This window comes from Hypomesus nipponensis, chromosome 21 (genome assembly GCF_054491055.1).
Source record: "Hypomesus nipponensis isolate SF chromosome 21, ASM5449105v1, whole genome shotgun sequence".
Lineage (NCBI taxonomy): Eukaryota > Metazoa > Chordata > Actinopteri > Osmeriformes > Osmeridae > Hypomesus > Hypomesus nipponensis.
This window is the reverse complement of record NC_140381.1, coordinates 7,782,511-7,795,782: the sequence shown is the minus strand read 5'-3', so window position 1 is coordinate 7,795,782 and position 13,272 is coordinate 7,782,511. Positions and strand designations below refer to the sequence as shown.

Here is a 13,272-nt window from a genome sequence, read left to right as displayed (position 1 = left end):
AACATCAAAAACCAAATCTCTGAAGAGGTGGAGAAGAGCCAGCAATATCGTGTTTTTATCTCCTTAGATACAAATGTTATTTTATATTCAACAGGTTTTTTTTTTCCCCGCCAAGGATAAAGTGCCCAGCTAATAGGTTGAGAAAGAGCATGTCACTGTCTGGCTATCTATGTGTTATTGCTAGAGGCAGCCCCTTTCCCTCTCCCCCTCTCCCTCCCTCTCCCCCTCTCCCTCCCTCTCCCCCCCCCCCCCTCCCTCTCCCTCTCCCCCCTCTCCCTCTCCCCCCTCTCCCTCTCCCTCCCCCTCTCCCCCCTCTCTTCCTCCCTCTCCCCTTCTCTCTCTTCCTCTCTCTCTTTCTCCCTCTCTCTTCCTACCTCTCTCTCTCTCTCTCTCCCCCTCCCTCCCTCCCTCCCTCCCTCTCTCTCCTCTCCCTCCCTCCCTCCCTCCCTCCCTCCCTCCCTCCCTCCCTCCCTCCCTCCCTCCCTCCCTCCCTCCCTCCCTCCCTCCCTCCCTCCCTCTGTGGGTGTTTTGAGGACATCTGGTTGTGATCTCGGGCCACGGCAAGAAAACATATGAGGTGCAGATGAGCTAGGGCAGGGCGACGCCTCGGCCCAAGACGACGGGGTCTCCCCCCCGGCCTGCTGTCGCTGCGTCTCCACGAGAGCGAGACAGCGTGAGTGTGCCTGTACAGAGGATCCACTTTGCCCCGCACGTTCAGCCATGCCCAAAGGGCATTGGGTGGTCTTCATTACTCCGGTATTAACTTGTCGAGACGCTGTGTCGAAGGCTGAGACGGCCGGGGGAGCGAGTGAATCCCAATAAACCCTTCTGATTCATTCAGAGGCTGTCAACTATTCTATCAAGTCTTTTTCCATCTTGAAAACCTGGGACTCTCAGCGATCTGATATAGCTCTACTTACTCAACTGCTGACAACGACAACAAAAAAGTATCAGGGATGAGATGTGCACTTCAAATTGTTTACCGAAGGTTGCGTTGTTAGAAACGCTGAGCTAAATGTGAGATATGGGAGTTGAATAGCCTTGTGATGGAGGGGTTTTATTTAGCCATTTGAAGCACAAATTGCCACAGAAAGGCTTTGCTCCACCGTTCTCTGTGCAGACTCAGGGTCATTTGATCCACAGAGAACTGTGGCAGCCAGCCCTGATGTGCTCCTAAAATCCCTTACCTAAGAAGAAAGTGATTTTGAACTCGGTAAACAAGTAGGACTGTTTTCTGATAAAACCCATCAATTCTCCCAAACATAATATCTACTCTTCGGTGGGGAAACCAACCCATTAGAAAACTCCGACACGTAAAAGGGAATAAAGGAAACGTTTCAAAATGGTTAACCACTGGTGCGAGGCGCTTCATTCCTTTGGCGTGTTTTGAAAACAGCGCTCTCTCAATCTGTCATCTCATTCATATTCAGCTGTAAATGATCAGGTCTTGTATCCACACGCAGCTATCAGCCGCTGTCGTGAATGTGGCCATCACCTGCCGTCTGTCTGCCCTGGGACTACAGACACCGTCGGCGCCAATAAACATTTTTCAAAATCAAACTGTCAAAACGGTTCTATTTTCAGACACTTGTCCTTTCATGAAGAAGAATCCAGCAGAGGAGAAGGGTAAAACTTAGCACTGCTTTGCCCTGCCTCAGAGATGCTTTATGGCATCTAGGGGGAAAAAATCTGCTGGGGGAGGGAAAAAAGTTTTTACCATCGAAGAACTATCGCTGCCTTCCTCCTCCTAACTCTGAGACAAAAAACCAAACTAAAGAAACGTCAACCTCTTTAATAGAACTGTGGCAGGATATGAACAGTTACACGTGCTCACTGAAAAACATGGGATTGCACAGAGCCCATAGCTTCCATCAGCCCTGGGATGATCCTGTAGGTTCTTCATTTTGAGTTACAGGCAGGCCGTGAGATGGGCGCAACAGTGACACTATATCAAAACCAAAACACGACTAATGCCCCTAACATGTGGGGAAGCGCTGATCGATGCCAGGTATGACCAAGCTGTTTTTCTGCCCTCGCTAAATAACCCAGCAGGATGTGCGACTGGGTTCACCCTTCTGGCATACAGCCAGGAGAACCACATACGGAAACATTTAGCATATGTGGCTTTCATATACACTTCCCACTACTCATAGTAGTTCAGGGACTCGCATACTCAATATCTTCTGAGTTCACATGACTTGCTGGTTGAGGTGCAACACCACGGCAAAGTCATTCCACGGCTTTGAGGGGTAAAGAGGAAAAAGCCTCATTTATCTCCACTGTTATGGATGATTGTAAACTCCTCGGCACATGAATTGCGCACGCCACCAAGCTCCCTCCTCCCGTTGTCATTCACTTTTATTGTCACCCTGACCCCTTCGCTTCTCCGTCAGAAACCCCTCGCAAAAGGAGCACCGGAGGAGCCCGACTGAACCGTCCGCACGGCGACGCTTGACCGCCCCTTTACAAATGACGGCCTCGACTGTCATCCCTCAAATCGGCGCGACAAACCGAAGCCCTGTAAAGTTAAAAAAAAACAAAAAAAAAAAACACGACATCTGAACTCAAAAGAGTGCATCAGTCCCGCTGAGAGGTAGAGCGAAAGAGGACTTGATTGATGAAGCCACCTTGGGACAGAACCCCTTTTGAGTCGCCGCATGCAAATGAGCTCGCCGCCCCTGACGAGGGGAACCATTCATTACCCCCGCGGTCGCAGGCGTGACCCGAATCCACCCTTCACGTCATTGTTAGCCCTCCGTTTTCACACCGCCGGGAGCGTTCCAGAGGTCTGGCTGGAGACAAACGCCTGAAGAAAACCGCCAGTGGAGCAATGGAACGAGGGGGAGACGGTTCATGATTGATCGTACCCTGGCCCAGATCAGTAGGACGCTGCTTTAATGTCATTAAACGTAGAATGAGTCGCTCGATCGCAGGGAAGAGTTGTGAGTGGCAAATACATTCTGCTTTAGTGGGGAGAGTAGACATGGGCTGTTCCCATGCCTTGCCAACAAGTTTGAAATGTACACTCGGTTGCGAAAATCTTTTTGTGGCTGAGGGATGTTGGTAAGATGAGTATGATGCTGAAAAGGAAATGTGTCTTTTGTCAATCAGAGATTGAATAGACCGGCCATGAAGAAACGGCCGTCCTCTCGACCAATCGTACATCTAGAAAGCATACTTGAAATCGATGAGTGGACAAGCTGGCAGGATCCCAGGACTCCTCACAAAAGGGCTTTCCGTCTGACTCAGAGCACAGAATGTCACAATCACCGAATTCGGTCATTCAACACAGAGTATGAGAGCACAGGGGCGTCAAACTATCAGCCGTGACTTGAAAAGCATCGGACTTCCTGGAAGACCAAATAAGGACATGGTCAGTGACTGCCAATGTACAGGAAGAAAAGGGTCTTCTTGTAAATTAGTAAGACTTACCCAATTCAGATTAAAGCTGTCAGTGAGGAAAGTATTTTATAGTGAATGTCTGTTACATTTGATAAGTAATAATATAAGTAGATTAGAGAAGTATGCTTCATTATGATCGTTCAGCAAATAAATAGGATGAATAAGTTCAAGTGGAAAACAGAAGCAGTATCAATTAACTTAGTACATCCAAAGAACAATGTTCAGTCAGCTATGCCGAGTTGTACTTACATGAATGAACCTCTACACGTCAGGGCAATTGAGCTTTTTCGAAATGGAGGAGATAGAGGCGTGTCAAAACGCCAGCCGCTGTTTCAGTCATTTCCTTTGGCCGACATCCATTTCCCATTGACACAAGGGTGAGCCTCCTCTCTGACGACATCCCATTTCCGTACGTCGCGTGCCACACCCAAACATGCAGCGCTTCCACCCTCGATGGCTGCCTGGGCGAATCCGACGAACGATAAATCAATCCACGCACCCACCCTTGCCGTCGAGCACCAGAACTATTAGCGGTGTTTATTTGCTCGTCGGACTGCTTCTCTTAAGTGTGACCAAGTCGAGAGCTCTGTTCTCCACGGTGGGCCGTCACAGGGCTGATGTCACCGGCCGCTGTTTATTTGGAAGTCATTAGCAGGAACAGTACAACCTCTGCTGAAGTAGGAGCCAATCAATGACCTAATTATTAGCGAGAAACACAGTAATAATTGAGTTCCCATGCCAGTCCCTTTATGGTGTGAAAGACTGCGCGGTATGGAAGACTGGGTTTATCTCCTGGGCTGAAGGTCAGTCGATGAAGTAAAGTGAAGGTACACGTCTGTGGCTTGTAGATGACCTTGGTTTAAGCCTGTTTAATTGTTGTCCATGGACACCTATCAGAACCCTGCACATCCGACCCGGACCGAGTTGTAATGTGGAGAATGAGTCAATATCACACTGTTTGTGAGTGGGAGACATAATGTTTGACTTGGGGTGAGATCAGATGTATCAGTTAAAACGCGGCCTTCCCTTTGGGGTTTCGACCACAGACGCCTTTCCAGAAGGTCTTAATCTCAATCAAGTTGTGTTTCTTTCCGTCCGGCATGAGCTCACTTTGAACAAAACATTGTCTCCTCGCAAAAAAATTAGAGAGAGAAAAAAAAGCTAAGATACGGGTTGCCTAGCAAAAGTGAAACCCGCCCGGGACTTGTTATTATCAAAACAAGAACCGGGGCAGGACTTTGATAGGTCACGGGGAGCCGGGGATATTTGATGTGCGATCCGATTTGCCAGACTCTTCTCAAGCCCGTGGGTCTATTTATAAAATAAGGATGGAGGTGGAGGAAAGAACATGGAACATACCCCAGCGCCGGTGACTAATTCCTCTGAAAGGTTTATGTGTGAAGGGAAGCTCAGAAGGCCGACTCTTAGCTGGAAAGTCCTGTTGATTAAATAACATCTAACGACCAGAGAGTGAGAGGAAAAGAGATGAACTCCTCCATTCACTTGATCAGACCAAGCCGAGCGAAGCTTGATTCCTAATGGTGCTTGTAATAAGCAGACATGGAAATAAAAGCCTCCTTTTCTCCATGTAAGGGCTAACCAATGTGTGGGGGTTTGATGGAAAGTAGTCTTTAAAAGTTTCTTTCAACGTCTTTCTAAGGATACTTCATATAGGAGAGCCTTGAGGCTAGCCACCGAGACTATTAAAGTTTAGGCCCCTAAAAAGTTTAAAACTTTTTAACAAGACTGACTGCCTGTCTGTCTGTCACTCATAAGCCACAAGCCTCTGACAGGCGCTGATGTCATTGTTACAGTTTCAATTCTGAGAAACATCAACACCAATAAAGTCAAACAACGTTGATTCTAACGGCAAAAAAACCCGTCATTTTGTTGATGTAGGACATTTTACTTATACTCCCGAGGGCTATTCTCTGCCACATTGAATTTGGAAACAAAAATAAGATTGTCTGGCCACGTCAGTGTAGAAATATGAAAGTGTCTGTTGATAGCGCACAACACACTATGGGCCCCACAGAATGTGATTAAGATTCTCCCTTTAGAGATGTAAAGCTTTCCACATGGGCAATGCATGTCAGGTGCTTTAACAGCGAATCAGGAAGGTGGCCTCCTCAGTTCTGCTTTACTGTCCATAACGAGCCATCGTCGACCAGGGGAGGAGGGGGAGATGGGGAAGGGGGGGGGGGGGACCCTCGGGTTATTTTCTGTTGCTTGAGCAGGGTTACATCCACTGTCGACCTCAGCTGAAGTCACTTCCTGAAAAGGAGCCCGCTGCAACCTTCACTGCACTCAGGTCAGGGTCTCACTGTGCAGCCACATTACTGACAGCCTAATCTATTTATAGGAAAACAGTGCCTACGGTACTGTGTGGGATTGAGGAAGAGGGGGGGTGGGGGGAGGGGGAGGAGGAACCCTAAAAGATGGAAAAACAGAACACTCGAAAGGACGCCAAGGTTAAGCACCAATTGTCAGGACCAGCGAGGAGGCTTGCCTTTCGCCTCTTTATAACTTTAAAATCCATTTTCCCTGTCGCTCCGACAGCATTATCCTATCCTGTTACTTTTCACGTCGTCGATTTTGTCATTTAATACAAGTAAGAAATGCAGCACCTACAAAGCTGTCTTTCGATATAGTTCCAGTAATTTAAGTACGACATAGGAAGAAAAAACATTCCAGGTTTTATCCCGTGAATTCAGAGTTTGTAGAAAACATTAAATGAACCTTGGTGCCTCATAAGAGTGCGCTCTACCGTATCGAGCACAACTCCAAGTCTAGTGTACGTATTAAAGTACACAGAACCGTAAAGCAAAGGATTGAAATGCTTCAAAACACATAATGGACATTCCTTACATGCCTACGGTGGTGTGTGGACTCTTCACTGTGGCATGGCTTACTAAAGCATGGGCTCCAATAGACTCACAGCTTTAAAACAGCCTCATGCTAATGCCGTAGCTCTCAAAGCTCCCCTTGACAGGCCCTGTGGGGCACCAACACCCCTAAATCAAGCCTGGGAACTTCAAGACCCTCAACAATCAGCAGGCTAGCACTGTTTGAAGTCGGTCTGGCTCAGTGTTCGGGCCCTACGTGATATATTCTCTTTTTCCACCTGTCCCACACTTAGGGGAGCTGCCATCTTTCCTATAACTCACCGTGAGGAGAGGAGGAGGAGAAGGAGAAGAGGAAGACCAGAGCCCAGAGGACTGGTGAGTAATGGCCGGGCGTCAGAGGGCCTTGCAAACTCGAAGCCGGGCTGTAAATTTCAGCGGGGAGCCGGTGGAGAGGGGTGAGAAGTGAGGTGTTGGAAAGGTTCTCTGAGGGCCCCCCTCCCCACCTCCATCTTCCTCAACTTTTATCACCTCTCTCCCAGACTCACAGGACAGGTTTATACTACCTATTGTGTCCTGACCTACTATGTACTGTGATATGCAGGCTCACCAGGTTTGTATAGTGACCTGACCTACAGTGCTATGATGTCGTATGCAGGCTATTGTGTTGGGAATTGCCAATACCGAGTCCTAAATACGCAGGTGGAGTAATGTGACCTTTCCTAAAACTCATATTGACTCGAGGTTTGGGTTTCCCTCTGGCATAACTCTTGGCCATAAAATAAATAAAATGTAAAGGCTAAATTATATATATATATTTTTGAATCGCCATTCTGGGGAACCGTACACTAGAAGAGCAAAAGTCACTTCCTGTTTGAACTGAAGGTACCATTCCACCGCTCGTACGTTTCTCCCTGCCCCGCTCCTCCTCTCATTTAAGGCTCGCAGGTCGCCAGTTGGGACCCGTGCTATTGGAAAAACTGACTTTGCACGTTGAAAAAGATGAGAAGATGGAGCGAGTGTGAGGGCAACAGTCCTTCGCCAGCTCAATAAAGGAAACAGGAGAGGAGAATGGGCAAAAGCAATCAAGCAAAGCCACCCTCTCTCTTTCTCTCTCTTTCTCTCTCTGTCTCTCCCTCCTTCTCATTGGAGATCAGAAGAGGCCCATGTTGGCTGGAATTCCCAGCAGAAGGGAATCTCCTTTGTTTCCAAGGTCATTCGTTTGCGCAACCTCCGAATTTGTCGTGGTACTCTGAGTACCGAAGCTGCACATGCTTTGGAACTGCTCCTCGCAGACCAACAGACGTTTTATTCAAGGCAGCCTATGAATATTCATGTGAGCACAACTTCAAAAACACTTTGGACGAACCGCGAGAATCGTGAGATTTAATAAAGGATCGGCTAGTGAGCTATTGCTTCACGCCACTGGGATACACAACGATTGGCCAACTCCCCCTCCCTCCTCCAGATCCATCCAGATGCAGGACTTGACTTCCGTTGGACAAGACTGTCAGCTCTTTAGGGGGGAAACACCAATCATGTCACCACTTTTCTTTTGCAGCCCGCGCAGGAGAAAGAAAAGCACAATTTAGCCCAACGACCCGCTAATGACAGCGCCCCCGAGACTGTGGCATTGTGGTGCACCTCCGCCCAGCCAAGAACAGCAAGCAGGAACTAATGAACTCTCAGTCCTGCATTCCTTTAGGGGACTGATTACTCTGCTGCGCTCACGGAGAATGACACTATTCGTCCCGTCTTGTTCCTCGCCTGGTTGTCCTTTGACTATTGTCTCTTCTCTGACAAGGCGAATCAACAGGACCCAAGTAGAACTCCTCCGACTCATGTCGCTCTTTGACTCAAAGTGCAGTTTATCGTGATGGCTTTTTAATTACTTAATTACACCCATTAGAGTTCAAATTCCAGGAACTATCACTCGGCACATGCAAGAACGTGTGTGTGTGTGGACGTCTCAGGTATGAGTGTGTGTTCTGACAAGAACCGCATTAGCCCAACACTGATCTAATACTTCTTGCGGGGAGACGAATGACCAACCCCGGGCAAAGCCTCCGTCTGGAGTGCCGGTGTCGGCAGAGTCTGAGGGAGCTGATACACTCTGGCTTGCTGTGATGGAGTTATTTATGGGAAACCGTCCCATTACCTCAGAGCAGATTGGATTTCAGGGCTCCAGGCACTTGCTCTTACCACAATGCATTAAAGCAACGGGCAGACGGGCGCTCACGTTCCTCTATGTAGCAGACGACGGCCGCACGGATCCCAAACACCGGGAAAGCAGGACGTTGTCGTGGCGACCTCAAAATGAGGTCACGCTCTCTCTGACCGAGGTGGTTAAGGGGGTTGTGTCCAGCGAGTCACGTGACCCCGACAACAAGCGATTCTCTTTCCATGACTGTACGCTTGTCTGATTGATTTCACACGGTGGTAAGGAGGTGGGCGTATGAATGGAACTTCTTCTTGGTGTAAACGTTTCCATATCCTCTTCGCGATCCGATGTTACTACACACACACACACACACACTCACCATTCTGCTCATCCAGCTCGTTACCAATCTCCCGGCCCATCAGCTTCTGTCTGCTGATGACTTCTGCCAACGCATCCAAACCAGCGTCCTGGACTGTAGGGAACGAAAATAGGAAAGAGGGAGGGAGGAGGGAGGGATTACCATCATGCTGTGATCGCAGAGTCTAGTCACAAACATCTAATAATCAATCACCTTAAAGATACATGTACCCACTCAAAAGAAATCTTTCAATTTAGCAGCTGGGTAAAAACATTTAAAAATTAAAACAACAGTCAGTACTGAGCCCATTGTAAGGCGGGAGCAATTTCTTGCACTGTGATGTCACAGGACAAGCATTCGGGGACTGGGAATGACAGGCTATTGGGCTTGCAGCGGCTCACAGTGTGCCACATGTGAGTCATCTAGCAGCACTTTACCCCACTCAGCCTGACTCGTGTTATTGTAACATTCTAACTGCAGCGGGCCAGGGTGCAAAGAGGCACAGCTGAACCCAGGTGAGTGTGGAAGGGACAGCTTCCTGGAACACAGTGGGACGCAGTGCCTCAGCATTTGTTTTAGCTTTGGAAAGAAAAAAGATACATGTGGGCAGTCTTACTATGGTCAAATACTTTGGCGAGAGGACGATCGAAATTTGATTCTATAGTTGCCTGTATACGTTTGACACACGGCAGCACAGGAATCTGGGTGACCACAGGTCTGGTCTTTGACTATTACTGCTCCACAGGAAAACCAAACCCACAGGGGTTGAAGAAAACCTCGATGTGGTTTGGTTTCACTGTCTTAACGTGAATTCCTCGGCCCAACCTTGACAATAGCCAGATTGCGATCGCAGCCACGAGGGAGACGGAGCAAAGGAGTGTCATGTGGAGTCAGGTAAACTACGGCCTGGACGCTCCAATCCGCGCGGGAACCGTTTCGAAAATGGAAAACGCAGGGCGCTCCTTATCGGCCGGGAAGTGAGTTATCATGGCCATTTTGTTCCCCGTGGCTGTGCTCGGTAGGGCATACATCAAGGGAGCTCACCTCGGTGTCAGGAACGGCCACAGTCCTGCCGAGTAGGCTTTCTCACAGCCCAGACTGTGGAAACGCCGCCCCCCCCCCCCCCCAAGGTTGTCCCAGAGTTCCCAGGTGCCCCCCAGCTGTCCCCCCTCACCTTGAATGATACTCTGCTGCTGCTGCTTGATGTCTCCAAAGCTCAGCCCCCGGGTTTCCTCCGGCTCGTCGACGAGCCACGGGTTCGCCGCCCCACCGCCGCCGCCGCCTCCCGACATCAACGTCGACCTGCGGAGACGACGTCACACGAGACGGTGACGTCAGCACGCGAGTGGGAACACCAGACGCCGCGGGACCTCCTGTCAGTCAGCCAGTCAGCGTTCCGGCGGCCGGACACGAGCCGGGCGCGACGGCTACGTAAGTAAACACGGCAGGCCTGCTAGCAACATGAAATATGGACGCTAAACACACGTGTCGCAAACAATCGCTGTGGCTCGCACATCTGGAGAACTCATGTTCTTCCCCCCCAAATCTCTACCGTTGGCTTACGGACTTGTACTGTACAATAACAAATACCCCCCCCCCCCCCCCACACCTACCCTTACAAGCCCTTCAGATCAGAGAATGATGATTTATTTACCCATTCTGTCTTACTTTCCTAATGAGGAAGCACTGCGTTTGTAGACATTGAATGCAACCTTGAGGTTGGCTTGTTTGGCATGTACACGCCGGCGCAAGCTAATCAAGGCCAGGCCTCAAGGTCGCAGCAGGGTTTCGCTCCGACAAAGCAGTGGATGATGAGACTCGGGTTGTGTTGTGCTAAAACACTGTCGTGCGGTTTCCAAGCTATTCCTCTGGTAATGGGAAAAAGCTGAGAGGCCAACCCCAAGGATGGCTTGCGGCGGGGTCTCGAGGCCTCTGCATGGAAGGGGGGGGGGCGATCCCTGTCCCTCGATGGGAGAGTCGTCGCCTGGTCAGGTCTCAGCCTGACCTTAGACATTGTGAAGACTGAGTGGATTATGGAAGAGTAAGAATCTTTTTTTTTTTTTCTTTTTTTTTTTTAAGACTGCAGAGTGCCACATTTATGACTTCCCGCCATTGCAATGGCAATGAAAAGCATTTGGCACAATGGGGCGACAAGGAACTGTTTGGTATCGTCTTCCACTGATGTGCAGGCCAGGGCCAACCAACAAATTGGTGTAGAGAAGGTAGAAAGTCAGGTAAAAGATCAAAGTCACAAAAGTACACGACAGCTCTTTTGGGAACCCGACGGCGCGGTCAGGTGACTCGCCGGGGTTCGAGCCTCCGTGTCCCTACCACGACAGGCCGCTGCAGTTCACCCGAGTTCCCAAGGAGACGAGGGGAGTCGCCAGTCGACGATAATCTCTCGGACATGTTTGGTAACTGTCTCACCACGCGGCAGGCCCTCCACTTCCTCTGGGCCTCGGCCCCGCCGTGTGAAGATTAGAGCTGATCCAATTAAGCAGCCAGCGGGACCGCCAGGCCGCTCAGGCGCATCCCCGGGCGGCTGCACCGCACCGCCTCCGGAGAGGAGGCCCAGGACTCCCACCAGGACGGATTTAACTAATTGCGACTTTTTTGCAGGCCGCTAAAATATAAATGGTGAGGGTTATTGGGGGGGAAAGTAGGGGGGGGGGGGGGGGCGGGTTCAGAGGGGATCATGGGCGCTTCAAAAAGCCTTCAAAGTGAGGCGCGGTGTCTTTTTTTTCCGCCAAATCATTTTGAGTCTAAAATGCCTTGAATGTATTGTTTCAGGAATAAGTTAAGCTCCCTCTGCGCTAGCGCTACCTCCCCCCCCCCCCAAAAAAAAAATGGAAGAGCTTAGGTTATCCAAGCACAGCTAATACCCCCACCACAAAGACCACACACTGTGGGTCAGCTATACTACCCACAATCCCTTCTTCCCCTACTCGACCAAACTAACCACCACGTTAATATTAAAATTACACTTTCGCGGGAAAACTTGAGAGAACACCACATGATTACCAGCACCCACGTCGTTAGTGCCACCAATGTGTGCAGGTGGTTTCATAAAAGATTAAAGCTTTCCCAGCGCTTGTGTAGCAATAAATGTCCTAAGCCAGACACCATAAAGGAAGCAAAATGCACTACAAAAAAGGAGTAGTGCTCACGCTACAAAGCCTGAGAAATTAAAAGAGCGCGGAGGAAAAGGAATTCACCTTCATTCACGAAAATGTCTCTACACAAAGATGAGGTGAACTCCACACAACCACACCGCAGCAATACCCTCTTCCTTATCCAAAAACAAGCCACCTGGGTTCGGCCGGTCAAGCCCCAGTTCCAGGTAATGACTGTTTTTCAGGCGCCTGTGTGGATCTGTCACTTCGATTAGGGATAATACACAAAACAGGATACAGCCAGTGAGGTCCAGCTCTTTGATTCATCCACTACAAGAGGATATGAGCTCAGTGAAGAGTGGTAAACTGTAAACTCTTTAAGCTCTCCGGTCACACATTTATCCCCCTCACGCCTTTAACCAGACTGACTCTGTGTGTGTGTGTGTGTGTGCGTCTACGATTTGTGAGGTTCCAAATGTGTGATCACCAAGGCGTAGCGGCAGCAAACTTCCGACTGATAGAGGAGGTCAAAATGAGGGTCACACGGAAGTCCAAAGACTTTGCACACAAAGACAGTGACCGGTGACTTATCCTCAAAAGCAGACTGCGAATCCTTCGACCCCTCTGCACGGAGACACAGCAGAGAATCATCAGTTTAATTGGATGCCTGATATGGAGAGATAGTCTTCTGAACGAATGAGCTTTCACGCATCCCTGTCAGTCACTGACAGACGCTCAGTTCTGCTCCACTGACGTCAACCTACAAAAGGAAGGTTGCTAAGGCTAGGGGGGGAGGGGGGGTGCAAGTAGGACGCTTATTAATTTTGTGAAATACCTTGAGGGCTCGGGTTCTGTGACGTCACCCTTGAAAGTGGCGTTGAGTTGCTTCTCCCTGGTGACCAGGTCGTCCACGAGGTTCTGCCTGCGATCCGCTTCGGACTGCATTCTGGAAGGAGGGCTGTGTTAAGGTCAAGCCAATGGTCAAAGAAAGACCTGAAAACCCCACATACACAGCAAAGACAACATGCATCGTGAAGTCTTTAAGAGGTAAAGACAATAAAACAAAGCAACTCAGGGTAGCAAAACGCGTGATCTGATTTGCTGGGAAACACTTCCATCTATTGGAATTTGTGAGGAACTGCACTGTGATCAAAGTGAAAGTTCTTGGTGGCTTCCTGCACGGCTAGTCTCATGACCAGCGATTTGTGTGATAAGAAGGATACATGCGTCGAGAGGACGAGGCCCGGAGCAGGCTCTCTCTGAGCTGGCTGATGCTCTGTTTCAGCTTCTGTAGCGATGCTCGCAGACTCATGTTGACCTGGATAACGGAGCAAGTTCTATATACAGGTGTCCATCTATCAAGGCTTCACATCATGCATTACAATGTTAGAGGTA

The 13,272-nt window shown here is 49.4% G+C and overlaps 1 protein-coding gene across 1 annotated transcript in view; it reads right to left on the bottom strand.

The window, feature by feature from the left end:
• stx8 (syntaxin 8) overlaps positions 1-13,272 on the bottom strand; it is a 33,926-nt gene that overhangs the window by 19,699 nt on the left and 955 nt on the right. Inside the window, exons 3-6 of the mRNA XM_084686074.1 lie at positions 13,101-13,195; positions 12,713-12,823; positions 9,939-10,066; positions 8,786-8,878 (exon numbers count right to left, since the gene is read on the bottom strand). Of these exons, the coding sequence (XP_084542200.1) occupies positions 8,786-8,878; positions 9,939-10,066; positions 12,713-12,823; positions 13,101-13,195 (427 nt within the window). The remainder of the gene's footprint in view (positions 1-8,785; positions 8,879-9,938; positions 10,067-12,712; positions 12,824-13,100; positions 13,196-13,272) is intronic.